The following is a 24,666-nucleotide window of genomic DNA, read 5'->3' as shown; positions in this document are numbered from 1 at the left end:
GGGTTTAGAGATACAGATACAGTCATAGACCATAATTCCTTTCATATCCCTAACTATACATAAATTTCCACAGCACAAGGTCACCACCGAGGTTGTAAAATATATTAAAGGAATCAATAGCATGGGGGGCAATGCTGGCTAGATAGGAATTTGGCGGCCTGACTCGATTCACGGATGGTAGTTTGGGAAAATGAGTGTCTGCATTCCGCCTGCTGATTTGTCTCCCACTGAGGATAATTAGGTTCGAAGGGGGCGTAGTAAATGCCCAACAGGGATATTCTGGTTGTCAGGTGATAGATAGTGTGTACTACATGGGATGATTCATCGTGTATACTGGCGTTGACAAGACGCCCGGAGAGTGGGTCTCTTGGTGGAACCTAGTGGAACATTAGCCTTGAGCATCTTTAGCGAGTAGAAACTAAGCATGTATCTCCGTTTCTAAAGGTATCTAATGACTCTATTATTGTTTAAGCCCCATATAATGCATTAGAAGTTGAAGCAAGCCCAGGCGTCGTCAAGGCTAAATAGACTAGACGACTGTATGGATGACACCGACCAAGATTGGAAATCTCCTGAGGACCGTAAGGTGCAACCTACTCAACCAAATTCATTCGCGAAGTGTTCTGTATTATCTCTTAGTTGACAAGGCTGCCCTATCAATGCTTAAGCTAGAAGCTATGTTAGTGGAAGTGAGGAACGGCCTAAATTCATATTAGTTTTAGTGCTGGGTGAGGAGCTGAGTGGCGAAAGTGACGAGTCGAGTGCGGGTGATCGCAATCCGCTACGTTGCTAAATTCAGGTACCAAACCGGCCTACTTGCTCAGTTTCAACATGCAGAGGAAGAAGAGTCTGATGATGAAACCGGAGACCGCGAGGTCATGGAGCGGAGTCCCGGAGAAGTTGGGCACTTATCTTGTGAGACTGTAGACAGGAGTGGTGGACGGTGCATCCACGCATTCATTTTGCATTCATTGCTTATTAGCGTTGAATTTCTCATTTGTACTGGGGTTATGGGGCTTGGCTTATTTAACTTACATGTAGGGCTGGTACTCTCTCTCGTTTCGAGGACCAGCTCAAGTTCTGTACTAGAGCACGATCAGGCGTACGGACGAGTTCTTGCTTCAACCGGAAAGCAGCGCCTGCATAGCGATTACGATACTAGTTAGGCTCCAACAGATTAATAGAACTTTGATTGATTGATTGATTGGTGCGGGTGATCCTAAATGACTTTGAAAATAAGTTGCCTCAGGAAACACCAGAGGTAAATGTGAAATTCAATTCGTACTCTTAAGGTAGGAATCATATTGATCTACGCAACAGCGCCTACGTCATATTATATGAATTTGATTCTTGGCATTGAAAACAGAGCAAGGACAGGTTGTCAATTCTCTAGAGACATATCCAATTTAATCAGTATTACATATCCCGTACTAGCCAACATATATTCGGGTATGTAAGGATTCTTGGAGTTGAGCTTCGGCGAGAATACGAACCATCGCTGGATACGCGGACTTCTCGCCCGCTGATTGGCTCACTTCCGTTTTCACCAAACCAACCGTAGGAGGCCCACGGAATACGAATAAGGTGGAGCAGAGCTACTTATATGACTTGCCGGAGTCGTCCATGGGTGAGTAACAGTAGCCAGGGATCGTGTGTTATCCCCCTGATAAATATGGAGCTATAGATGATTCATTAACGGGAGTGATATTGTAGATGATCAATTTCTGTTTATAGCATCCTTTTAATCAATCGTGTTCGTATTGTCGACCCTTCTTATCTTTTATAAAGGCCAATCTCTTCTTGAATGATGTGAAAGTCAAAAGTTCTTTGACCGCAAAACCCCGACAATGTTTTTCGCAAGAACTATATACCCGCTATTGAGTCTTTTGACTGCCTCATTTGCCAGCCTGGATTGCAAGGTATCACCTGCTGATTCAGCATGGCCTTCATCAGACGATTGGGCTGCACTTAACCATTCCATCGGGGGAGTTCTGCTAGAAACTGCTCCTGTTGCGTCGTCTTGCTATCCTGGTAATCCATTCAATTCTCCTGAAAATTGTACGGACATACAGGCTCAATGGCCCTATTCAGCATATCATGCTGCCTGGCCCGAGAGCATCGACTTCCCAATTTATACAAACAATTCTTGCATACCAAAGGGTGCAACTGGTTGGAGCAAGAGCAGAGGCTGCAGTATCGGGGGCTTGCCACGGTACATTGTGAATGCAACCAGATTGGAGCATATCTCTGAGGCAATGAAATGGGCCTCTCAACGGAATATTCGAATTGTGGTGAAAGGAACAGGACATGATCTCAACGGCCGGTATGTTATCACTGAAGATCCTAATCTCCACATCAGTCATTGATCCTCCGTTACCTAGGTCAACTGGAGCATTCGCGCTCTCTATTTGGACACACAACTTCAAACATATCGAACGGCGACGTGCCTGGTCATTACCAGGTCGCAATGAAACCGATGATGTTGTCATTTGTGGTAGCGGCAACAACTGGGGCTCTGTTTACACCGCAGTTCATCGTCAAAACAGAACTGTCGTGGGTGGTGAAGATGGTACAGTTGGCCTCGGAGGATTGATCCAGAATGGTGGCCATGGATTTTTGTCGAGCCATTATGGTCTTGCATCGGACCAAGTTTACCAGGTCACGGTAGTTACTACCGATGGTAGGGTTCTTGTTGCGAACAGTGCCCAAAATGACGATCTCTTTTGGGCTATTCGTGGAGGCGGCGGTGGCCAATACGGAGTGGTGACAGAGTTTGTCCTGAAGACATATCCTGTACCGGAAAATGTTGTCATGGGTGGGTTTTCTTTCTATGCCGCCAACTCTTCAACCAACGGGGGAACTGCGTCTTGGAATGCTCTTTCGGAAGTTGTTTCTTCAATTCCGGATCTTATGGACGGTGGTCTGAATGGAAACGTCACCGCATACACCAAGACAAGTGCAATGGCTCTAGGCCTTACTGAAGCACCACCTGGTGTTGCAGCAATTGTTGGTTTCGTGGGTCTCAATATGACCACTGGCCACATGGATGCCATCGTCGACAAGTTAGCAGCCCGGGTCGCATCTATTGGCCACGGCAGCTACCTGAACATTTCTCAACAACAGGCATCTACTCAGAACTACTGGTCTTTCGTGAAGCCAAATCCGCTATCCAGCAACTCTGCTGGCGCTGTCAGCCTGATGACCAGTCGCCTACTAGGCCGACGGGAGTTGTCGGACATACCCCAAGATGATTTGAAAGTATATCTCCAGCAAGCCTTGATTTCCGAGAACCCAGACTCTGGAACGATGTTATTGTTTGGATTGCAAGGAGGCCGCGGGCCTGCTAAGGTCCCTAAATATATGCGTGGAAGTGTTCTCCCAGCTTGGCGCACCGCATATACTCACACTTTCACATTGGGAGCATCGATAAACGCAACAGGTGATCCAAGCGAGTCCCTGAAAGCCGGCGCCGATTGGTACGAGGTTGCCAAGGAGCCTGTCTGGAGAAATTGGGCTCCTAATACTGGTTCCTACATGAACGAGGGCAACCCGTTCAGTAGTACCTGGAAGGACGATTTCTACGGCAAGAACTACGAGAAACTTCTTGCCATTAAACGAAAGTATGATCCTAGCGAGAGTTTGTTCGTTTGGAGTGGTGTCGGCAGCGACCTGTGGAATTACGATTTGAAATCGGGCTTGCTATGCCGAGTGAAAAGATAAGGTCAACGCGGAACGCGGAAGTGTGCGCATTGAGGCAAAACGGAAGGACGACCTTTCCGTTCAGAACTGAACCTGACAAGGACATATTTCCATGCGCTTTGAATTCGTTTCATTTTGAGATACATCTATGTAGCTTGGGTTACCTGCGATATTATGCACACGATGCTCCAGATAGCTATTCATGAATGATGTTAGTAGGAACAGACACATTTTATTGTAGTGAATTGAGTTTTTATTGAACCCTGTTTTTACATCTGCAATCAAGCTACGGAGTGAACCCGAGTTACCAAAGTAATGCTATTGAACCAGGGCTTGCTCGGCAATCATAAACGGCTCAATCATTCACGGCTACATTCCAAATACAGTGACGCAGCAATAGTTTTGACACCATTGGACAGACCGTTTTTTAGACCGTTTTCTAGACCGCCTATCGCAAATTGAAGGGCAAGTTTATATCATCTTACTTTCTAAACGTTTTTGCTTCAGTGAGTGCCTTTTATAGAAGACAAGATTCAACCTGATCCGCAACAGTTAAGTGTTTTATCAGAAAACCAGTCTAGGGGTGTTGAAAAATCGAATTTTTAACCGGCAGAATCTAAGTAATCAAAGGGGTGTCAAAACTATTGCTGCGTCACTATACGTCTATAAGATTAATTTACAAAACCCACAACCATTTGAAGTTTTTGCCCCACATCCGCATACATCGGCTACATGAACAGTATATCCTACTATACAAATATTTGCCAAGTTGCCAACGTAGATCATTAGGCTACCACGGCCCCGTCCATTTTTCCATGTTGTTCAGATCCCAGATTATCTACAAAATCCGTTGGATATGGAATCCTCCTAGAGCGATCTAAAGATATACATTGAAAAATATTGAAATGAAGAAGGCGAATGTATTTTAAGGCTAAAAGTAATCAGCTTGATGATGAGCTGGCGGAGGAGACAAGCTTGCGGTGGGCAGCCTCAAAATTGCGAAGGATGGACTGGCGATCGCTACGCGCTTTTGGTGAGTATTCTGACAAATACTTTCCTTCTTGAATCCGCGCTTGAAGGATACGTTTCTTTGTTTGGGAGTGCGTAGCGGTATACAGGCTCTTCATCATCCCATGGGCAGGATAGGCCACCAATCCCAATGCGGCTGCGATTGGTCATTTAGTATTTCTCTTCACGAAGTCCGCAAGTGAAATGCACATACCTGATGATACTTTGGTAGTGACACCAAGGGTACCTTTTGCAATTCCCTTCATAACACCCTTGGCTCCCTCTTCCTGGCCGCCTTTGTAGGGCTGGGTGAAGATGTCGCTGAAACCGTTTGCCATCCCATGAACAAAGTTCTTCCCTGCAAAGGCTGCTCCAGATTTCCAATCCTGAATAGTGCCGTGATCTTTAACCTCATCGCCATATAACCGGGGGACTGCTCTGAGGCCCTCACTCATGGCTAAAGGCATATCTATCAACATGCCTTTATACCAGAAGCCAACTACCTTCCCCAGGCTTTTTGCTGAGCCCTTCATTGCCACGCCGGTAGATCTCAGCTTCGAAGACTTCTCTGCTCTGGAAGAAGTTAGAGAATATGTGCCGGCTGTCGAAGAATTGCTGAGGGATAGAGCTCCAGATGACTCGGCCACCTTAAGTTCTGACTGGCTTATAGGGACACGACGGAATTCCTGGTATGGTCGATATACAATATCGCCCGTAGCTTTCAGTATGTTGGTGCTGGTGCCGATCAGCGATGATGTGGTGCCTGTGACTGGATCCCATCGCCGATTCTGAATGAAAATTGGGTGGGCATGGTAACTGCTTCCTAGTCAACATTATTCACATAGGGGAGCTGGTTTGATAAATATACTCACGGTTGAAGATCACTCAATTTTAAGCGATGATGTTCGACTAAAACACCCGCGGCGATTTTGGACAAATGGATTGGGGGCTTAGAAGATTTTTTGAATCGCCACACGGCGGGTTCTGAATGAAGAATGTGGCACCGCATGTCATTCAACGGTAAATTACGATGAAAAGAAGCAACTGCGGTGGTAACTCCATTTTCGTGACTCATTCGTCTTGCGACATCTCGAGCCGCAGACTGCGCTTCAGGCTGAAGACAGAAGCGAATAGCTTCTGCCAAGTTGTGTGCGCTTAGAGATCGATATGGAATCGGTCTTGGCCCAAGCCCACAGGACGCAACCATGTTACCCCAGAACAGTTGACTAATCCAAATTAGTATAAGGCGAAAACTCGAGCATAGTATCAGGGAAAGCATACTCCCCGAAAAAAGGAATGATAGTCGTGGTTTTTCCAAAACGTAGGCCGCATGCTGTGGTCCCTGCGCCTCCATGGTGGACAACAGCTGCGACATGTTGAAATAACCATTCGTGCGGGCAATCCTCAAGATAGAAAATCTGTTCGTCGGATGATGAAGCCTCTCCAAGTTTACTCCAACCACGGGATATAATTGCGCGAACACCGAGTGACTTAACAGCCTGAAGTACCATATTCGTCATAGAAATCGGGTCGTCGATCACAATGCTGCCAAAGCCAATGTACACCGGCGGGCTGCCATTTTGAAGAAATGTATCGAGGTTAGGAGCTGGTGTATATTCTGGAAGAGAGCGAAAGAAGAAGCCACAGACATCTATGTTCGATGGCCAGTCTGATGGTTTCGGCATGAGGCTCGGAGACCAACAGTAGGTGAAAGGCACCTTCAGAGTCTCAGCTAGACATGGCCCTCCAGTTCCCGGTACGGACTCCAAATCAAGCGAAGCCCTCCACTTATTAATAATGTCACCAAGGCTAAATTTCAAGTTAGCAGAGCTTTAGGTCAATGTCTTAGAATCGAACGAATTATTACCCTTGCCATGTCATCCATTCAACTATACCATAGGAAAGATAATTCGCCATATTTTGCTCGGTAGTTGTGTATTTGAGATTAGCCAACGGATGCGGGAAGGCTCTTGTACTGCTCCACGGCATAGTGAACACAAGGTGTAAGGGGATAGACAGGGCTTGCGCACAGTGAATATGGGCAAAGCTGGGAGGGTTGGCTATTATAGCATCGGCCACGAAAGGTGCTTTGCTGATTGGGTCATCATTGATGCACGAGTCCCAACAGCCTTTTAGCATCTCGGCCACCATAGCCCGCTTGCGTTGAATCTCTCCACTGCGCAAACTTTTCATTTGCGGTATCAAACCTGGATTTTTGACCATATAGGCCATAAGCTCTGAGGGGTCACCGCCAATCGGATAGTAGTCTAAGCCTGATTCAAGCACAAATGACTCGAAAACCCCATGAGTTGCCAATCTTACACGATGGCCGTAGAGCTGAAGCTCATTTCCAAGTGCAATAAAGGGCTGTACATCGCCCCGACTGCCGACGACTTGAATGACAATATTCAATTGAACATCACAGACAGTATCATTTGGGGTCAATGGCACTTGCTTCTCCTCATACGGGACCGGAATCAGCTTTGTGAGAGTTCTGCCGAGCTTGGAGTCAAGGTCGACCTCGACGCGACCATCGTCTACAAGAAGTTAACATTTTATCAGGTGCTGAGAATAATTTTCTTTGGCGGTACCGTTCAACTTTGCTGCATCTTGAGGCTCACCATCTTGGGGCCACTCAGCGGCCTCCAGTATGGAGTACCTTGGGGGTGGATCTTCTTCCATGAGAACTTAGGGACAGAAAGCGCCACTGTCAAATGTGAAGATTCTGTGTGAAAACGAAACGCAAGTTTCGAGGTTGCTAACCTTTGATTTGGAGGTGGCCAAGGACTAGAAGAATTATTATAATTGATTTGAGCACAGTCGGGGCGAACTGAGTTGAACTTTTGACTGTCCGAGACCCTACCAAACGCTAGTCCCGAGTGTCCAGACCCAGTCAGGTGTAATTCGGCCCACCGCCCACCAGAAACATCAAGTATGGGGCAAACTCGTTAGTCCAATTTCAGGGACTAAAGAGCTTCCAATTTTACAGCTTGGAAAATTAAAGACGCTAGTGGTTGCTCGGCTGGACAAGTTTACTCCTAGTGTGGCAATTTCCTTGTCCGGCGATGTGCCCGGTCCATAAGATGAGAACCACAGCACGTAAGATAAATTTTCGCACGGGACTTCGGAACAATTTGCGGATGCAGAGCCTGATTATGATGCCAATCAACTGGTCAGATCTTTGATGTTGACCCGGAGAGTGGCGCATCATCTTGCCCATCGGAATGAACCAACAGGTCACAGTCCCGTGTATGCAGGACCCACAGAATAACTCTATCTGAAAACCCATTTTTACTTGAATACGCGTATAACAGTCATCACAATTGGCCACTTGGATTGCGCTAGTTAACTTCAACAAGGCAAAACACCAACAAAAGATAAGAGATTTTAATCCACTTCCATTGCCCATGTTATCGGGAAAATAAAATTACCAACGCACGGTGATCTTTAAAATGATTTTCAGTTTTCTAGCATGAGAATTCTGCCATTTACACCTCAGATTCACAAGGCTGAATACGACCTATGGATCCACAGTACATGTATTGGATATTTACCTATTCCACTCTGACCAGTTCGAAGGCAAGTATACGAATACAATAATGCGGGTCGACAAATTCACTTAAATTAATCATTTGCAGTCCTTCAGCTGAACATCGTCCTTTTTTCAGCCTGCATCCTATCCTATCATTTGGTCTTCCGCAACTTTGATCAAAATGTTTGAATGGTTGAAAACCACTAGGTCGCATCGCCTCTAGGAAAATGCATGGGAGACTAAGACCATGAAAATGCAACAGTCATCACATTCGGAAATGATGAGTGCTACGCTAGTGTTGTCGACTCAGCCTGTGAGAACGGTGAAATCTAATCATTTCCACTTGTCACCTATGAGGAATGAGCGACGTGCTGATAAATATAGGCACACTCTGAAACAATGGATATGAAACTCCGCGGAGAAGGAGGCAGACATTTGCTGCGGGGTGTGAGTCTCGTACCAGCCCTAAGTGATCGAAAACTGGCAGTTCTAGATGTTGTGGTCTTGCCCGCTTTGAATGCTTTCAATGATGTGAATGCTGCTGTTGCTAGTGATTGTCGTCCAATAAAGCCTAGAAATATTCAAATATTGCTCAAATATGTATTGTTTATTGTTCACTTACTGTAACAAAGGGCTGCACAGATCTTTTCTTACATGTCTTTTTCTTTACCATAAGGAGAACCGATAGGACGTCATGTGGGGCAGCGCTATTTCTTAGTATCGTAGATTAAGTTATGTAGACCTACACCTTTCCTTTGGCGTTCTCTCTTTCTCTTCTTTAAATAGATTATTCGACCTCTACTAATGATCGAAATCTCATGACACGACTTCTAGCACTTTTATAAGGAGTTGACGACCCACTTGCCGGGTGGGTATAATGATATCCATTGACAAATAAGCAGGGACAGGTTCCGCGTATGCACTGTCCTTCAAAATCCCTTTTACCGTGGAGGCTCAGTGGGGCCAGAGCCACGCCTTCAAGAGTACGCGTACTGCCATGAACGCGATTGGCCCCGGGAGTTAAATTATACGGTTGCCCTCCGGATGAACTGCTGAATTATCTTACTGAATTTTCTCCTCAAGAACTGGGTACAAATTATTCTGTGGTGTCGAGATAGAGCGTTCATTGCAGTGTCCACCGATCAAATAATCCTCAAATTCCAAAAAAAAAAAAAAAAAAAAAATTGGATAATAGCAAAATCGGAGCCTTCGAAAAGCGGTTACTACGTCTAGCAATACGTATGTTCCCTCCATGGTTGCGGCAGTGATTCGAAAGAGAGTACGATTCAAACTACCAATTGCCATTTCCTCTCTGGTATGTGGCACTATAGTTGAAACAATTGGCTATGCAACCAGAATCGTACACAATAATACAGGCAAGTTGATGCCTCATTGTATCCAGGCAGCTTCATCCTTCCTGGTCCAGCTCTCTTTGCTGCATCGGTCTATATGGTCCTTGCTCGAATATTTCATCCCCATCCACGCAGGAAAAACTCAGTCCTTCCCTTGAATTGGGTGACGAGCATTCGTCCTAAGTGATATCGTCACATTTGTGGTTCAAGTAGGTGGATCAAAAACGATGGTATTGCTTATTTGTTATCACTGCATATGTTGTCCCGACAAGGATGCGTTGCAAGCCGACTAGAGGGTCTTTGACATCTCTGTCCCTTGGAAGCAGCTACTTCAAAGCCTCCACGGTATCAGCGCGCTTATCCCCATACGATCTATCTTCCGGATTGTGGAATACGCTATGGGCAATGAAGGATATCGGTTGAGCGATGAATGGAAATTATATGTCTTTGATACTGTACCCATATTCATCATCATCAGGATGGTTGTTCTTGGGGTTTGTTACTCTCGGGATCTGAAGCCTTCCGGCTCCACATATCTGTAGTCTCAGAGCCCTTTTGAGATAAAATTAGCAACATTACTAGGACGCGAACGGGATATTGAAGAAACCATATTGCAGCGGATCCATCACAACCCCTGATCCTCTTAGCCTGTTTAGCAGTGAGTCTTCCCAGCGCGTGGATCTTGTCTCCACTCCACAAGTTTCCCGCTGAGCTGTATTCTTGGCTATGCGTAGGCAGACATGGCAGACATATGCAAAGCTACAAATACGGATACCTCATCTGTAAATCTCTCACTTTCGACTCTCAACCTAACTGTCTACAATTCTCTCGTTGCACCTTACGCCCAAGTTTCGCATCGTCGACTGCACTCTTTTGTTTCAGTTTTCTTATATTTTACGTTCAATTTTTTGGGTTTCTTTTGCTTCAAGGGATTCCCAGCTCGATACTGCACAAATTTTGGCATCTCGGTGAACATACTTCAGCGTCATGGGGTCTCGAGGCTATTATCCTTATGTTCCTTCCAAGGCAGGGGCCACTATTGTAATGCTTTTGTTCGGAACAAGTGCATTTTTTCACCTTTGGCAAATGATGAAGACAAAAACGTGGTACTTTTCTGCTTTTCTCATCGGTGCCTTCAGTGAGTACTCAACTCGCACAACTCTGAATCGGACATCAGGAGCCTAACCAGTATATCACTCTAGTGATGACGCTAGGATACGTCTTCCGCTTGATATCGGCGCGAAACCCCGATAGTCTTGTATCATATATATGCCAGTCGATGTTCATCATTCTCCCGCCATCGCTATACGCTGCAACAATCTACATGACTTACGGTCGAATTGTTACGTTTGTCGGCAAACCTCACTTATCTATCGTGGCACCCGAGAAAGTAACCAAAATCTTTGTATCGGGCGACACTACAGCCTTCCTCCTGCAGCTGGCTGGTGGCGGCATGCAGTCTATCGATAGTATGCGCAGCATAGGGCAAAAGATCCTTGTTGTAGGACTTGTTGTTCAATTGCTCTTCTTCGGATTCTTCCTTTACGTTTCTGTTGCATTCCAGATTCGGTTGCGCAAGGCTGGTCTGAATATGATCGGTGGGCCATGGCGTCGCCTTCTCCATATCTTATTCCTTGTCTCCGCACTGGTCATCGGGAGATGTGTTTTCCGAATCGTCGAATATGTCGGGGGTACCGATGGATATATATACTCGCATGAATATTTCATGTTTATTTTCGATGCGATTCCAATGTTTTTTGTGCAGGCGATCTTCCACTTTTCACATCCGGGAAAAATCCTTGTGGGCAAGGGTCCTGTCGTCGATGATTATGTTGACCTACAAGCTGTGTGATTAAGATGTTAGTTCGCCAACGGGACATCAATTATCAGCACTTAAGAGGAGTGATCTGTAGCTGGACAAAGCGTTAGCAGATAGAGTTGGATGTACCTATGATCAGCTGCAGATGTTAATACATGATTGGTTTTTCCCTCCTCTTTAGACAAGTATCGAGGCTCTTCACCTGAATTTCCAAGTTTCGATTGGTTAGTACAGAGGAAAGACCGATAATGTAAATGTCACAATCGGCGTATAGCCTCACACGGGATGGATGCAGGTGGATGCCCAGGTCGGGTGGTCCACAGGTGAATGGACAGGGGGCTGAGTCAGCATTTTCACCGTCACGGGCATCAATATTTCAAAGAGAATTTATTCTTTCTTGAGGCTCTCATAGGCAAACGGAGATTTTGGCGCCTTACCCAAACCGCAAACCCCTTCAAGGGTGCATCACTCGGTCATACTTCAAGCTGGCACTCTATTCGCGTTCAGCATTTCTCTGGTTCAAAGCTCCAAAAGACAAGCCTTTTTCAAGTTGTGTCTAGGCACCAAAGACAAAAGTATGATACATGCAAGAAAAGCGCACAAGAAATCAAGGCAGGGATGTATCGAGTGCAAGCGTCGCCACATCAAGGTATTTTCATATCATAACGTACTAGATTTTGGACAAACCGTTCGTAGCTAACCTCACAAGTGTGATGAGTCTCGCCCAAAATGTGTCAACTGCAATGTTTCAAAGCGTCATTGCTCATATGAAGACCTCGTGTCGAAGGCGATTCCTTTAATACAGACCCCCAAATCCAAGCCAAAGGTCATTACCAGAAAATATGACGAATCGTCGGCGAATTCTTCTAGTTGCGCTGATGCCGCTAGGGCAGACGACAGTCCCCCGGTGAATAAGCTGCATCTAGAATTATTCAATCACTTTATTACCGACATCTTGAAATTTTTGGGTTTCGACAAGTTCTCTTTTGAGGACTCTGCTATCGACATGACTAAATACATATTGACTGCGCCATTTCTTATGAATCAAGTTCTCGCATTTGCTGCATTCCATTTAAGTATCATTCGCCCGGATAGGCAGGAGTTCTACCACTATCATGCGACCCAGCTGCAAACACATGCTCTTTCCGAATTCAATGCCACCAAACCAGACCTGTCTCCCGGCAATTGCGTTCCAACGTTACTCTTTTCTTCATGTCTGGCGATGCACGTCCTCTCCGACAAGCTTTTGTTTCGCCCGCATGTTTTTGAAGCTTTTCTCGACGATTTTATACAATCATTGAGAATGCATCGTGGGGTTCGGGCAGTTACCAATCAGTCCTGGCATATGCTTTTGCAGTCACCGCTGAAATCTTTCCTTGAAAGTGAATGCAAGACACTAGACGAGGGTATCCCCGGGAATGAATGTTTCGAGCTGCTCTCTCTGGTGGATGCCATGTCGTGTGATCCAGCGATCGGTACCGCATACGAACAGACGATTCAAGATCTACAAAAAGCCTATAATGGAAGTCGCGCCCCTTTATCGAATGTTTCCAAAATTGGCCCAGTTATCTTTTGGCCGGTCATCATCCCTCCAGAGTACATAGATCTGCTCTCGGAACGTCGATCAGAAGCGCTTGCCATCCTCTCCCACTTTGGAGCTCTTCTACACATGCACCGTGAAATGTGGACCTTTGGAGACAGCGGCCTTTATATTATATCTTCTATCAATGAGTATTTAGGGCCTGAGTGGGAAAATTGGTTACGCTGGCCAAACAGATTCATTCAAAACGTGTGATTGAATGATTTTGTGCTTCAAGTTGCGGTCAAAGCCCTGAAAATGCCGCAAGTCTACGGTTAGCGGGAAGTAAAATCCTACTTCGCCTGTAAAACTTGTAAATCTTTATAGATATCTCGGGGCGCTTCAACTTGGGACATATTTTCGTGCACGCCTCTGGTGAGAATGCCTATGGAGTTGAATCTATCTCTGTTAATTGACACTCAAGTCGGATTGCCTCATCTAAAGCATCCATAAAAACTTCTCCTTCGCCTTCCTTCAGCGGCAGCAATGGCTTTCGCGGAGCAATTCCATACCCATGCAACTTGTTCAACGCATACTCTACGAATGATCAGCTCAGCGTCCACCAAAACCCTTCAAGAATATACTCACTCATTGCCCGAATACCACCTGGAACCGCAGCAGCATCAGCCCGAGCAAGAACCCCTTGGATTCTTTTTGCTTCCTTGCGGTCAGTATCTGTTGCCATCGGCAAATTCAGAAGATACCAGAGTCTCATAGAAGCCACTGGCACAAAGTTAGGGATACCGCTAACAGTGCCATGGCCACCACATTTCACCCAAGGCGTGAGATCCGCAATAAGGCCGTCAAGCAACAAGAATGGGAATTTCCGGGTCGTATTTATTGTGGGATCTTCCGAGATCAGAGCGTCTAGCTGGATGAGCTTTCCCATGCTTCCACCACATCTGCTTTTATCAGCGTTGCTGTTCTAACAGCGAAAAGATTTTTGAGAACTCACGTCAACTTCACTCCACACAAACTAGCTGTTTTCTTCATAATTGCACTGATGACTTCTGATGACATATCTTGACCGCCGGCGTTCGAGGGGAAGTTGTATAGTAACAGTGGGATCTATCATTTCATTAGGAATGACACAAATGGAGTATCTTGGATAACCCATACTGGTGATGCTTCACAAATATCAACGTAATACTGAATGACTTGCTCCATGTCGGTGTTCAAACTTGCAGCGTAATAAGCAGGTAGAATCACCATCCCCGCATCTCTGCTATTGTTAGATTAAATCTAACCAGCCTCCCGGATTCACTGTTGACTTACGCTCCGGCATCCGCTGCAGCTTTGGATAGGCTAATAGTTTCCCTCGTATTGAGCCCTCCTACGCCGGCGACTATCGGTGTAGATTGCAGCCCTGCCGCATCCAAATGCGCCCTGATGAAGCGGATCAGGGATACACGCTCGTCGAAATCCTAAGAAGATTTAGTACAATAATCTAAGAATATGAGAAACGGAGCAGAACTTACTAAGTGAACAGCTTCTCCTAATGATCCAGCACATACTGGTACTGGATGAGTTGAGCCATTAGTGCATGGTTTCATAACTTGTGTTCAATCAACATACTCATGCCACGGGTGGCCATAGCTGTGGTAGATGTGAGATAAGCTCATGTACCTTATAGAGTTCCAACTATGAGCGGTATCCTACCTAGCAGATGTTTCCCGTAACTGTCATAGTCGATTTCTTGGTTCTCATCAAAGAACGTTGGTAGCGGCACGTATACCCCGGGCTGGAGTGGCCGTGTCGTATATGTTGCCATTGCAAGAACACCACAAAGAGTCAAATGGACGTCGCCAAGTCAGAGGTGAGATTGCTAGTTTGTTAGATTCCTGGTTAAATGTTTCTATAACGACCCTTTCGTACCTATGAGGGGCGCGAGTGTCGGGAGCATCGGTATCCAGCCGGCCGATAAGACAAGACGCGGGAAGTCTCCGCTCGACCCGCATTGTTATCAACCCTCGTTATAAGGCAAGTCTTATCACAGAGATAATAAGCTGTTTTAGGCTTTCTGGGGCGTTTTTGATGGACGCAGTGATAACCTTGGAATTAAATATGATGATTTGTCCCCTTCCTGAGGAGAAACCAAGATTAATTTCTCGACAAACAGATACGCTATTACTATGCAGGAAGAGGTAAGAGATATGTTCCTGGACAGTAAGGTGCATGGATGATTCGGTATTGATTCACGTTACAGAAGACGAAAGAGCTGGCCTATGATGCCAATGAGATCCCCGTTGGCTTGGCAATTGTCCAAGACACAGGCAGCAACCATGGCCTCCAACGACAGCTTAAGGTACGCCGAGATACAGTCTTTCAATGCCTATTGATCTTTCCTAACAATTAACTAGCCCCGGCACCTGTAAGTGACAGCACACTCGAGATTTACTGCACGGTGACTCAAGATTTGACTAGGCAAATGATTGCCATCGGAGGTGTTATCGTCAGTCATCCTACTCTGACTTCACTTTTCTTGCTGATCAATTATCAGGGCACTGGCCTCTTCCTAGGCACAGCGAGCGATCTGAAGAATGGCGGTCCGGCTGGTCTTCTTATTGGATACTGTATTATGGCTTCGTTGCTATACTCGGTAATGGTAAGGCAAACTCCAACTAGTTATATCTTCTTAGCAAGGACTAATGACTGTGTGCAGGTTGCTCTCGGTGAAATGGTGTCGCAATTTCCTATTCCTGGAGGTCAATTTGCTTTAGCTGGCCGGTTCAACTCACCGGAGCTTGGTTTCGCTATGGGTATTCTGTTCTGGTATAAGTAAGTCAGATTTCATTCTGCTTTACGACAAACCGGGCTTACAAATATTTTAGTTATATTGGTGCGACTATTCTCACTCATTCCGCGAAAACTGGGCACATCTAATCTCTGTAGTTGTCTTACCGGCCGAAATCTCCGCAGCGGCTGTTCTGGTTACCTTTTGGACCCCTGCAGGACAGGCAGATTCCACGTGCTCAACTGGAATTTGCAATAATGCCATGTGGGTTGGATTGATGCTTATAGTTGTGGTATGGATGTGTGCAGATAACTGGACTACAAATGATACTAATACCAATCTAGTTTGCAATCAATTATGCCGGAACACGAGTCTTTGGTGAAATGGAATTCTGGTTCTGTTCAATCAAAGTAAGCTGGGAAGCACGGAATTTAAAAATCGCGGAGGTACTGACTTATATAGGTTGTGACAATCATTGGCCTTATTATCACCGGTGTTATCATCAGTGCCGGTGGCGGGCCTAACCATGAGGCAACTGGATTCAAATATTGGGACGAGACTGGTGGTTTCACTCAGTATGATGGCATTGGTAAGCCGATAAGTCAATAATGCAGCGTTCATTGGTATCTAACACGATTTAAAGCCGGTGCAAAAGGGCGTTTCCTCGGATTCTTCAGCGGTGAGACCGTGTCTATAATATCTGTTCATACGGGATCGCTCATCGTTTTATAGTTTTGATTAACGCTGCCTTCGCGTTTATTGGATCTGAGATTACAGCAATCGCAGCTGCCGAGACTTCAAACGTGAGATTCTTCCAAACTAACTGCAAGTTACCTTCCTCACAACCTATTACAGCCGCAAAGAAACGTCCCGCGAGCCATCAAGAGTGTTTGGATTAGGCTTGTACTCTGTCAGTTGGGGTGGATCACTTCTCAGACCTCAATGTACTAACTTTCGTTTTCTCTCAATTTAGTCTATCTTTGCAGTGCTTTCTTGGTGAGTATTCACAACTCGATAGTGACTAACAGTCTGCTTACAATGACAGATTGGACTTCTCGTGTCTCCATCGGATCCTTCTCTCAGTCTTTCTTCTACTGCGGCCAAGAGTCCCTTTGTCATTGCCATTCAAGTAAGCCACCGTTGATATTCTGTGCTAAGACCAAAGCGCTGATATATATAACAGAACTCCGGCATCTCAGTCCTTCCCTCCATTATTAATGCAGCCCTTCTCACCAGCGCGTGGTCTGCCGGCACAGCCGATCTTTTTGTTTCATCAAGAACCCTATATGGACTGGCAGCCCGCGGACATGCCCCCAAGATCTTTCTCAAGACCCGAAAGGACGGCTTCCCTTGGGTTTGCTTCCTATTCTGTGGGGCTTTCTCTTTCCTGTCGTTCATGGCCGCCGCTCATGGAGAGGCGGGCAAAGTGTTTGGCTATTGTGAGTGAATATCTTCGATGAACTTTTACCAAGTAATGAAGCTAATGCCAGTCTAGTCGCTAACATGACTGCGATGTGCGGTATGATCTCTTGGACAGGGATCTTGTGGACCAGTATCCGTTGGAACAAAGGTCTTGAGGCGCAGGGCATCGATCGGAAGACACTCCCATATATGGCACCTCTTCAACCTTATCTATCCTACTGCAAGTTTAAAGACGGTCATTTCGTGTGAATAATGCTAATTGTCGCTACTCTTTAGATGGAATCTCAATCTGTGTCATGGTCATCATCTTCGGCGGGTTCGGTTCCTTCAGTGAGTTTGCACGACATGAAGCACGTCTTTCCGCCTTACTGATCTCCCATGAAGTTCCTAAATTTGACGCCTCCTCTTTTGTCACGACTTACTTTCCCATTCCATTGTTTGCCGTGCTCTACTTCGGATACAAGTTTTGGACCAAGTCTAAGATGGTCGATTATGCCGACATGGACTTTGTCACCGGCTCTTCGATTGAGGTTACTGAAAAGGTAAGATCAATCTATCGTAAAGTGTCTCATTTAATGACATTTGAACGTCTAGGAGAGCCCTCAGACTCTGTGGCAGAAGATTTCCGACAGGATCTAGGCAATAATCCCGACAAGCCATGTGTGATTAAACCCAATACCTCATTTCTTTTCACTTACTATGATAGTCAACGTGCTTCTCTGAATTTATCTTACCGGCCACGTCTCTCTCCAACTTAACCCAGCGGCTCCAGTATGGATTTGCTCCCATAAATGATAAGCCGTAAAGTAAATGAACCTTTGGTGTGCAGATGTGGGGCGATAAGGGACATCCAGTAACGCGAGATTGCCCGATCGTAATCAATAGCTTGATAGCGATAAAGTTAGAGCCCTATAACGTTCTCCCATGAAAACGTGAACCCTGTGGCGTCTTGTCATCGGACAGATAAGCGCACCGGCCGATGGTAGTCGGCTCGAGCGCCGCGTGTCCCGCACGTTGTGTCCTATTACCCCGGTTCGATGCACTCTGTCAATTTGGCATCGACCAGAAATTTGGAAACATGGCGCCTAAGTTTGATTTAGTTGTGATCAATGGCACAATTGTGACTGCCAGCGACATCAGGTAACGGGCCTCTGACGTTTCCATAGACAAATTGTACAATCGCTAACGAGATAAAGCGAATGTTGTATCGGAGTCAAAGATGGCAAGATTCAATCTCTTGCAAATACATTCACGGAGGATGAGTTGGTAGGGGCTGAGATTATAGATGCTGAGTTCGTGTTATGAGAATCCGAAGGAGCAAATACACCGCTGACATATCGAATCCAGAGGTGCATATGTAATGCCTGGTGGTGTCGATGCACACGTCCATTTGTGTCAAGATCTCAAAACCGGTAATTCAATCATCTTTTTTAAAAAAGAGGATTGCATCTAATTCTTGCAGGACCACACGGTCTCGGCGGCGAATGCTCTGATAACTTTGAGACCGGATCAAGAAGCGCTGTTGCCGGTGGAACCACTACGATTATCACCTTTGCCACTCAAACCAGAGAGGAAGAAGACCGGAGTCTCTTGAAAGTGGCTGAAAGGTATAATGCACGTGCCGAAGAGACTGGGAGTTATGTGGACTACGGATTTCACATCATTATTGTTCGCAATGATGCGGATATTCTTCAGAATGAGCTACCAGTTTTGATCAAAGACTGGGGAATCAGTAGCTGCAAGTTGTTCTTAACGTATGCGACCCAGCGTTTGACTGACTCGCAAATGTTGGATGTTATGTTTGCGGCGAGGAAGAACTCTATCACCACAGTGAGTGCTATCTGTTGCAGTGATGTATATATTCTGGATGGCGGCTAATCTTGTATTAGATGATCCATGCGGAGAATGGGGATATGATAGAATGGTTAACAGGTATATTCAATGCTGGGGGATGTATGACACAGCTGACTTGGATACAGAGAAACTGGAGAGTAAGGGGATGGTTGGTAAGTTCTTTTGGACTGCAATTTTTTTTCACTTGCTGACCTGTAACAGCTCCTTTCTATCACGCCTTGTCGCGCCCTCCTCTTGTTGAGGGAGAAGCCACCAATAGAGCAATTGCCTTGGCACAGCTTATCCAGAACCCAATCTTGTTTGTTCATGTCGGTTCAGTGGTACGTACGTCCCTCGTTAGAGAAAATGTCCTACTAAATTAGTTAGCTTGGTGCCGCCAATGTTCGCCGCGCTCAGACAATGGGACTGCCGGTCTATGCAGAAACATGTCCTCAATACTTCCATCTCACCTGGGATGATTTGGTAAGTTGGCTCAAACTAAACCAAAAAGACAATTGCTTAGCTCTCTCATAGAAAAGGTTCCATTCGCCAACCTGTTTCGAAAACAGCAAGATGATCTGCTCGCCACCTCCACCTCCCACCATCGCTGATCATGAAGAACTCTTTGTGTAAGATTGACTGCATTGAATACCACATACCTTTGGCTGACTGGTAAAAGCGGTCTTTCAAACGGGACATTCACGATTTACTCATCTGATCATTGCCCTTTCCGCTACGACCATCCTCATGGCAAACCATCTGGAGTGTTAGAGCACGAAGCAAGTATGGAGGGAGAGAAATCATGTAATGGCGAAGAGCTACAAGATTTATTAAAGCGGAAAGGAGGAGCATTCCGCTTTATCCCCAATGGGATCCCGGGCGTGGAAACAAGACTGTCGTTGCTCTATACAGGGGCATTGGCCAGCGGTCGCATTACGCCGCAGAAATTTGTCGAGTTGACATCGACAAATCCAGCCAAATTGGTAACCATATGCCTGGTCCTTCTAAGGCTCTCTGCGTCTTTAAATTAATGCTAACATACCTACAGTATGGCCTATATCCTAAGAAGGGGGCATTGATGCCCGGATCAGATGCCGATTTCGTGATAGTAAGACATGAGCCTTACCTTGAGGCCGCTTCCCCGTATAGATATTGACATTTCACAATTCTAGTGGCACCCAGAGAAGTCATTTTCACCATTCAACCTCACTAATTCTATGTTACATCACAATGTCGATTGTAAGTATCGCGATCCACGGTGTACTTTTCAAGCACGGCGAAGCTAATTTTGTATCTTTGAAGACACTCCGTATGAAGGAATGAGGTTTACGAACTGGCCTCGATACACAATCCTTCGTGGTAAGGTTATGTGGGCAAATGGCAAGATAACCGGAAAGGTGCGAGACGGAGAGTATGTCAAGCGTGGCCCTAGCAAATTAGGGCCGATATCCCCCAGAGATGATCGCGATCCTCGCCGTGTAGCCAGTTGGCTCTATGAATAAATTTGGCTGGTACTATAGAATCTGCTGCGAGAAGTAGCCTCATATGGAAGAGTCGACTCGTAACGAAGCTTCGAGTGAACAACAGCTTATCGTTTTTCCTCATCACGGTCAACTCTCAGATTTCCTTAGTGCATATACAGCTACAGCCATAGGCTATACGTCCTTTGCCACCCCTATTTTTATATAATCTATATCATCTACATGATTAAAGGACAATTCCTAAATAACTACAACCCCGAGTCATTAGAAAATGGGCAAAGCAGAGCCGAAAACAATCCATGAAACGCTACAGTCGCTTCAAGGCTTTCGTGTACATATTGTCCAGTACTTCATCGGTGTAACTGTATACACATTTATGATCTCCTGCTGTATCCTTTTAACTAGTCTGTATAATGGCTAAATGATTAGGACCTAAACTTACGGGTGAGGACCCTAAATCATAGGTGGTAGTGCCTCAATCAGCTGTCCCCAAATAAGGACGGTAAATTTAGATTACTCAAATATATAAAACTTGAGAAGTATTTAGAGAAAGGACTAACGAACTGTATAACACATAAATAACATTTAAATCAAGTAGTAAAATGTACTACTTGAATGGCGTCTAAATGTAAGACCTGATAATTAACTTAGCACTTTTCAAGGCAACAAGGCAACGATAGACTCTGAACTGGCATATTTCGCACGAATACGGGATTCATCATTAGTTTAAGCCTAAATTTCATTTTATTAGGGTAGGTTCACGACATGCTGCCACTTTGAATTAAATACATGTAACTTATACACGGAGGTACAAGGTTCGACACTTTCGAAGGATCCACTCAACACGAACAGGGGTATCGACAACAAATCAGCGTCCGAGATGTTATCAGAGTAACCAACATTCCCAGATTGGCCCTTTTCTTTGATCCGCCTCTTCATAACGTGTCTTTGTCTTAATTCCGATAGAATAACATCACGATGTCCTTTAACACCAACTGGCAAGACAATCCTAGTACAGATGATGAGCGTCCCGCTAAAGCCCGTCGGATTGCTCGAGCTTGTCTACAAGTGAGTGCTACAAATTCGATATAGAAAGACGATATTTAACACGCCCGGATTAGTGTCGCGCGCGAAAACAGCGGTGCTTGCCATCATCCGAAGAAGCCAATCTGCAATTACCATGCAAGCGATGTCAAAGGCTAAGTATCACTTGTTCATTTGAAACAGATAGAGCTCCAACATTGGACGTGACTCAAAGTCCATCAAGTCTAGTACAACTCGTAATTGAACTGCAAAACAGGTGAGACTGAAAGCTACCACTCAGTTGGAGAGCAAACTCTAAAACCAAAAGCAGACTCAACCAACATGAAACACGAATTTTTGAGCTCGAAAGTCAAAAGCGTCAATTGGACGTAAACAGAAAGGAACCGCCCAGATATGTGCAATCTGAGCGTCAGCAAGGTTTCTCACCAAGTCAAAGCGACATATATCATTCTCCCGAGTCAAGCATCGACGGGATTCATTTGGGTCCTCCTATTGCAACACTCCGATCGTTAAGAGTCCTTGCGGAAGAACAAGTCCATGATTCAACTTCAAGAGCACTGAAATACAAGAGCATATACAATCCTATACACCAGGGGCTTCTCTCAGTCGAGGATGTCCAGCGAGCAATTGAAATGTATTTCACCATTCCGTTCGGGAAAAGCATCACCTACTGATATGCGCCAGATTCTTCCAACATTGCCATGTCTCAGCGCCAGTACTAGATGAAACCATACGTTATTCATGGCAGGAATATCTTGAAAGAAGCCCAACACTTATCCTAGCAATATGTTCAGTTGGTACTCGGTTCTGGGATACAGGTGATCAAAGGTATATAACCAGACTGACTAGACCCAGAAGCCTAGCTAATACTCATAAACAGTGACAATTCTATTGGTGGTCACCCTCGATTCCACGACCTTACAAAATTACTTGACAAAGCGGTTTCCAGGCTCCTACTCCGTCCCACTCCAGCAGATGTTACACTAGACTCCATTTGTGTACTTCTTCTGTATGCCCAGTGGATGCCCTGCAGCAGAGAAGATGAAGAAGATGAAAATTCCGACCGTCACAGTACCCACGACACACGTAAAGCCAAAAGTCGATACAACGAAATCAGCGCCTGGGCTATCCTAGGGTTAGCAGAACGATATTCTGTCCTTCTGGGTCTCGAGCAATCAGCCACATCACTTTTCAAGGACCCCAACAAACGTCCATCCGCAGAGGATGCTAACAGGCTACGAGTGTGGTACAACTTGCTCACATGCAACTTTAATCTCATGCTAACATCCGGTCTACCTGTATCGATTGATCCTGCTCCGTCGGTCCAAGTAGCGCGGAATTTTGTCTCAAGCGACTTGATGCAGTCCCCTGCTGATCTTCGAGTGAGGGGACTTGTAGAGCTTGTCGGAATTGTTCACTTTGCTATGTCTAGTTGTGGGGATATATCTGGCCGTCAATTGCAACCGAGTTGCTTGGAAAGGTTGAATATTGATTTGGATGATTGGCAGAAGTATGTGAATTCAGTTGGAAGCTTTATCTTTCACTACTTACTGACGTTTTTGTAGATCTTGGTTTGCCCGTTTAAGTGCGTTTATCAGAAGACCTGTAATGGCTGTTATTAACACCTTCCAGAGAAAACGGATTCCCACTATAACCATTTGCCATTCACCTCGGCGAGGGTATGTACTTACCTATCTACATGTACACGTGATGAGCCTATTCTAACAAGCGATCTAGTGGTATCGACTTTCACTAAACTGTGCATCTCTCGCACCAATACTTTCATCTCCACGTGTACACCGACCGCTGACAGATTCAATTCAACCACATCTTCGACAAGCGCTGCCAGTTAGCTTGACCGCTGCAGCGCAGATTATATTTTCACAATCGAGCTACAAGGCAGATGTTGTCTTCTCGCTGGATTCGAAGAACCCGTCTAGTTTTCCCGACGGGGCATACCATGCAGATCGTGGATCTGTCAGTCGACTATACTATGCGGTGGACTCAACCTGGATCTCGCATACGTTTGCTATCACGTTTCTATCTCTTTGTTATATTCGAGGACTTATTGATGGTAAGAAAATTCATCAACATACTTGGAACTAATAATCCGAATCCCTTGAACACTAACAACGTGGAAAACAGAAAATCTACAAATTCGCAGCGCAATTTCCAGTGGAGAGAAAGGGAATGTATTTACACGTCTCCCCTCATCTTCTTCGTCAGTTCTCGCTCGTCTCCTTCGTCTTGCACTAGAAATTTTCGACAGCGTGTGTCCAGCAACGACATTCCATTTTGCGCAAGACTTCCAATCCATCGTTCACTATGCAGTTTCTTTGGTACTAGTGTCCGAGAAAAACATGAAGGATATCGAGAAAGAAGAGATCGATGATATGGCGATTCAGTCTCTACTAGATTTAATGAATAACTCTGGTGTTGACTGGGCTGGAAATCTTTTTGGGGAATCGCTTGATTTTCCGGATTTGAATATGGACGGGATGCTTTCATGATTGATAGTGGAATCTTATAGCTTCGCAGAGCCATGCCTAAATCAGGGTTTCGAACATAATTAATATCCCGAGATGACCGTAGGCTATACACTCACAAGGACCAACTTACCTATCAGCACCATCCAACTCAAACAAAATATCCTGGGCTCCCTGCCAAAGCACCAACTCACCCAGTGCCTTTAGCTTCTCATTTCCTTCGGTGATAGTCAAGAAATGATTCGCCGCCAGTGGTCCCATCTTACTCGCAAAGGCAACACCTCCATAGCAGAACAGAATCTCCGTTTCGGAGATACCACCAGGGTACAACAAGATCTGACCCGCAGCAGGGTGAGCCGTATGATTCTCAAAGGGAAGTCCAAAATCGGTTTCTCCTAGTGGAATCCACATTCCCTCCCCGCTCCAGCGAACATGAATGAGCTTCTGCCGGTATGGGAGGAGAGTGCGGAAGAGGGCTACTGTTTTGGGGGCTGAGGATTCGAACGTCGCGCGGAATTGGTACGGTCCGGCTGTTATTAGGATGGAGGTCATTTTGGTGATATGAGATCAAAGAGCTGAGTAAATTGTTGTTTCAGAAATACAGGAAGTAGCTGTAGCTATCGCATCGGCATCTTCGGGGTCGGGCCGCGCGGGCTTCAAGCCGTCTTATCTGTGCG

The 24,666-nt window shown here is 45.5% G+C and overlaps 7 protein-coding genes across 7 annotated transcripts; 4 read left to right on the top strand and 3 right to left on the bottom strand.

The window, feature by feature from the left end:
- Positions 1–1,847: 1,847 nt before the first annotated feature.
- Positions 1,848–3,720, top strand: PENARI_c022G02362 (FAD-binding oxidoreductase; the record flags this gene model as incomplete). Its single annotated transcript, XM_022635333.1, has 2 exons — positions 1,848–2,323; positions 2,382–3,720. 2 exons carry the CDS (start codon positions 1,848–1,850, stop codon positions 3,718–3,720), a joined length of 1,815 nt encoding a protein of 604 aa, XP_022484774.1.
- A 920-nt stretch (positions 3,721–4,640) lies between these two features.
- PENARI_c022G02206 (glycosyltransferase) lies at positions 4,641–7,389 on the bottom strand (the record flags this gene model as incomplete). The annotated part of the gene is made up of 6 exons (XM_022635327.1): positions 4,641–4,864; positions 4,922–5,523; positions 5,580–5,933; positions 5,989–6,516; positions 6,575–7,244; positions 7,299–7,389. The coding sequence occupies 6 exons, from the start codon at positions 7,387–7,389 to the stop codon at positions 4,641–4,643; spliced, it is 2,469 nt and encodes an 822-aa protein (XP_022484773.1).
- A 5,985-nt stretch (positions 7,390–13,374) lies between these two features.
- PENARI_c022G08769 (dihydrodipicolinate synthase family protein) lies at positions 13,375–14,583 on the bottom strand (the record flags this gene model as incomplete). The annotated part of the gene is made up of 7 exons (XM_022635420.1): positions 13,375–13,526; positions 13,578–13,891; positions 13,945–14,057; positions 14,109–14,211; positions 14,265–14,413; positions 14,468–14,508; positions 14,565–14,583. 7 exons carry the CDS (start codon positions 14,581–14,583, stop codon positions 13,375–13,377), a joined length of 891 nt encoding a protein of 296 aa, XP_022484802.1.
- A 538-nt stretch (positions 14,584–15,121) lies between these two features.
- On the top strand, positions 15,122–17,784 carry PENARI_c022G07555 (uncharacterized protein; the record flags this gene model as incomplete). The annotated part of the gene is made up of 20 exons (XM_022635404.1): positions 15,122–15,133; positions 15,196–15,294; positions 15,350–15,360; positions 15,414–15,441; positions 15,490–15,594; positions 15,652–15,767; positions 15,821–15,828; positions 15,882–16,015; positions 16,068–16,133; positions 16,186–16,312; positions 16,367–16,402; positions 16,456–16,526; positions 16,579–16,633; positions 16,697–16,719; positions 16,769–16,852; positions 16,907–17,162; positions 17,219–17,380; positions 17,422–17,475; positions 17,530–17,687; positions 17,740–17,784. The coding sequence occupies 20 exons, from the start codon at positions 15,122–15,124 to the stop codon at positions 17,782–17,784; spliced, it is 1,650 nt and encodes a 549-aa protein (XP_022484758.1).
- A 439-nt stretch (positions 17,785–18,223) lies between these two features.
- On the top strand, positions 18,224–20,480 carry PENARI_c022G00285 (hydantoinase/dihydropyrimidinase family protein; the record flags this gene model as incomplete). The annotated part of the gene is made up of 13 exons (XM_022635304.1): positions 18,224–18,285; positions 18,342–18,437; positions 18,493–18,557; positions 18,608–18,975; positions 19,035–19,077; positions 19,125–19,151; positions 19,201–19,319; positions 19,366–19,461; positions 19,513–19,607; positions 19,658–19,961; positions 20,027–20,086; positions 20,151–20,217; positions 20,281–20,480. The coding sequence occupies 13 exons, from the start codon at positions 18,224–18,226 to the stop codon at positions 20,478–20,480; spliced, it is 1,602 nt and encodes a 533-aa protein (XP_022484757.1).
- Positions 20,481–21,437: 957 nt separating this feature from the next.
- PENARI_c022G12155 (fungal specific transcription factor domain-containing protein) lies at positions 21,438–23,259 on the top strand (the record flags this gene model as incomplete). Its single annotated transcript, XM_022635464.1, has 5 exons — positions 21,438–21,527; positions 22,252–22,331; positions 22,384–23,013; positions 23,069–23,182; positions 23,241–23,259. 5 exons carry the CDS (start codon positions 21,438–21,440, stop codon positions 23,257–23,259), a joined length of 933 nt encoding a protein of 310 aa, XP_022484788.1.
- Positions 23,260–24,118: 859 nt separating this feature from the next.
- Positions 24,119–24,541, bottom strand: PENARI_c022G03632 (uncharacterized protein; the record flags this gene model as incomplete). The annotated part of the gene is made up of 1 exon (XM_022635349.1): positions 24,119–24,541. The coding sequence occupies one exon, from the start codon at positions 24,539–24,541 to the stop codon at positions 24,119–24,121; it is 423 nt and encodes a 140-aa protein (XP_022484839.1).
- Between the last annotated feature and the right edge of the window lie 125 nt (positions 24,542–24,666).

The sequence above is a fragment of the Penicillium arizonense genome (assembly GCF_001773325.1).
Source record: "Penicillium arizonense strain CBS 141311 chromosome Unknown PENARI_contig022, whole genome shotgun sequence".
NCBI classification, from domain to species: Eukaryota; Fungi; Ascomycota; class Eurotiomycetes; order Eurotiales; family Aspergillaceae; genus Penicillium; species Penicillium arizonense.
This window is presented reverse-complemented; position numbering and strand designations above follow the sequence as displayed.